Source organism: Dendrobium catenatum, unplaced genomic scaffold (assembly GCF_001605985.2).
Source record: "Dendrobium catenatum unplaced genomic scaffold, ASM160598v2 original_scaffold_177000, whole genome shotgun sequence".
Lineage (NCBI taxonomy): Eukaryota > Viridiplantae > Streptophyta > Magnoliopsida > Asparagales > Orchidaceae > Dendrobium > Dendrobium catenatum.
Genome location: NW_021495421.1, coordinates 1 through 823, shown reverse-complemented (window position 1 = coordinate 823; position 823 = coordinate 1). Strand labels below are relative to the sequence as shown.

Here is an 823-nt window from a genome sequence, read left to right as displayed (position 1 = left end):
AATTATGAGATTATGATCCAAATGTCTTCACATTCGATAGTGATGAATGTGTCATGAGAAATCTTCTCAATAAGCCAACCGATATTTTTAGCCTTATTATTAGTGAAAAGCTATAAAATAAGCATATCCTCTTTCCCTCCTCTCAACCCATTTTGAAAGCTTCTCCCCTCTCTGATGACCAATACGAAACTAACCATCGCCGCCAATGGCGACGCTGTCACCACCACCATAGAAGAAATTCATTCTGATATTCTTATTCAAGCCCTCTGCCACCTCGACGGCCAATCCCTCGCTTCAGCAAGCTGCGCGACATCTCAACTCCGTTTTGTCTCCTCCCACCCCGACTTGTGGCGCCACCTCTGCCTCTCCACTTGGCCATCCCTATACCACGTTCGCATCCTCCCTCTCGTGAGTTCTTCACCCAGTCGCTTCTTTTCCGACGCCTTTTCCTTCCCCGCCTCCGTCTCGCTAGGCAACGACAACGACCTCCCTGACGAACTCATATCTGCCGTCGATCTCTACCATCGTGGCATCCCAATATTTTCCTGTGTCGTCGAGACTGATACCTCCTCTGCTTGGTTCCGTGCCTCCCCCTTCCTAATTGATGCACAACTGGAAGGGTCGGAGATATCACCTGAAGATCTCACATTGAGCTGGATTGTTATAGACCCATCGAAGAAGCGAGCGGTTAACTTATCGAGCCGTAGGGCGATGGAGGTGAGAAAGAGGCCATGGTGCGTAGGGGAGACAGTGGCACGGTTTACGACGGTGATGGATGGGTGGGCAGTTGGGCCGGTGGTGATGTGGTGGAAGGGGAGTGGCG

The 823-nt window shown here is 50.8% G+C and overlaps 1 protein-coding gene across 1 annotated transcript; it reads left to right on the top strand.

Annotated features, from left to right (window-relative positions):
- Window positions 1-61: 61 nt before the first annotated feature.
- Window positions 62-798, top strand: LOC110094560 (probable F-box protein At2g36090; the record flags this gene model as incomplete). The annotated part of the gene is made up of 1 exon (XM_020819823.2): window positions 62-798. A coding segment is annotated over exon 1 (624 nt), but the record flags the coding sequence as incomplete, so codon positions are not given.
- Between the last annotated feature and the right edge of the window lie 25 nt (window positions 799-823).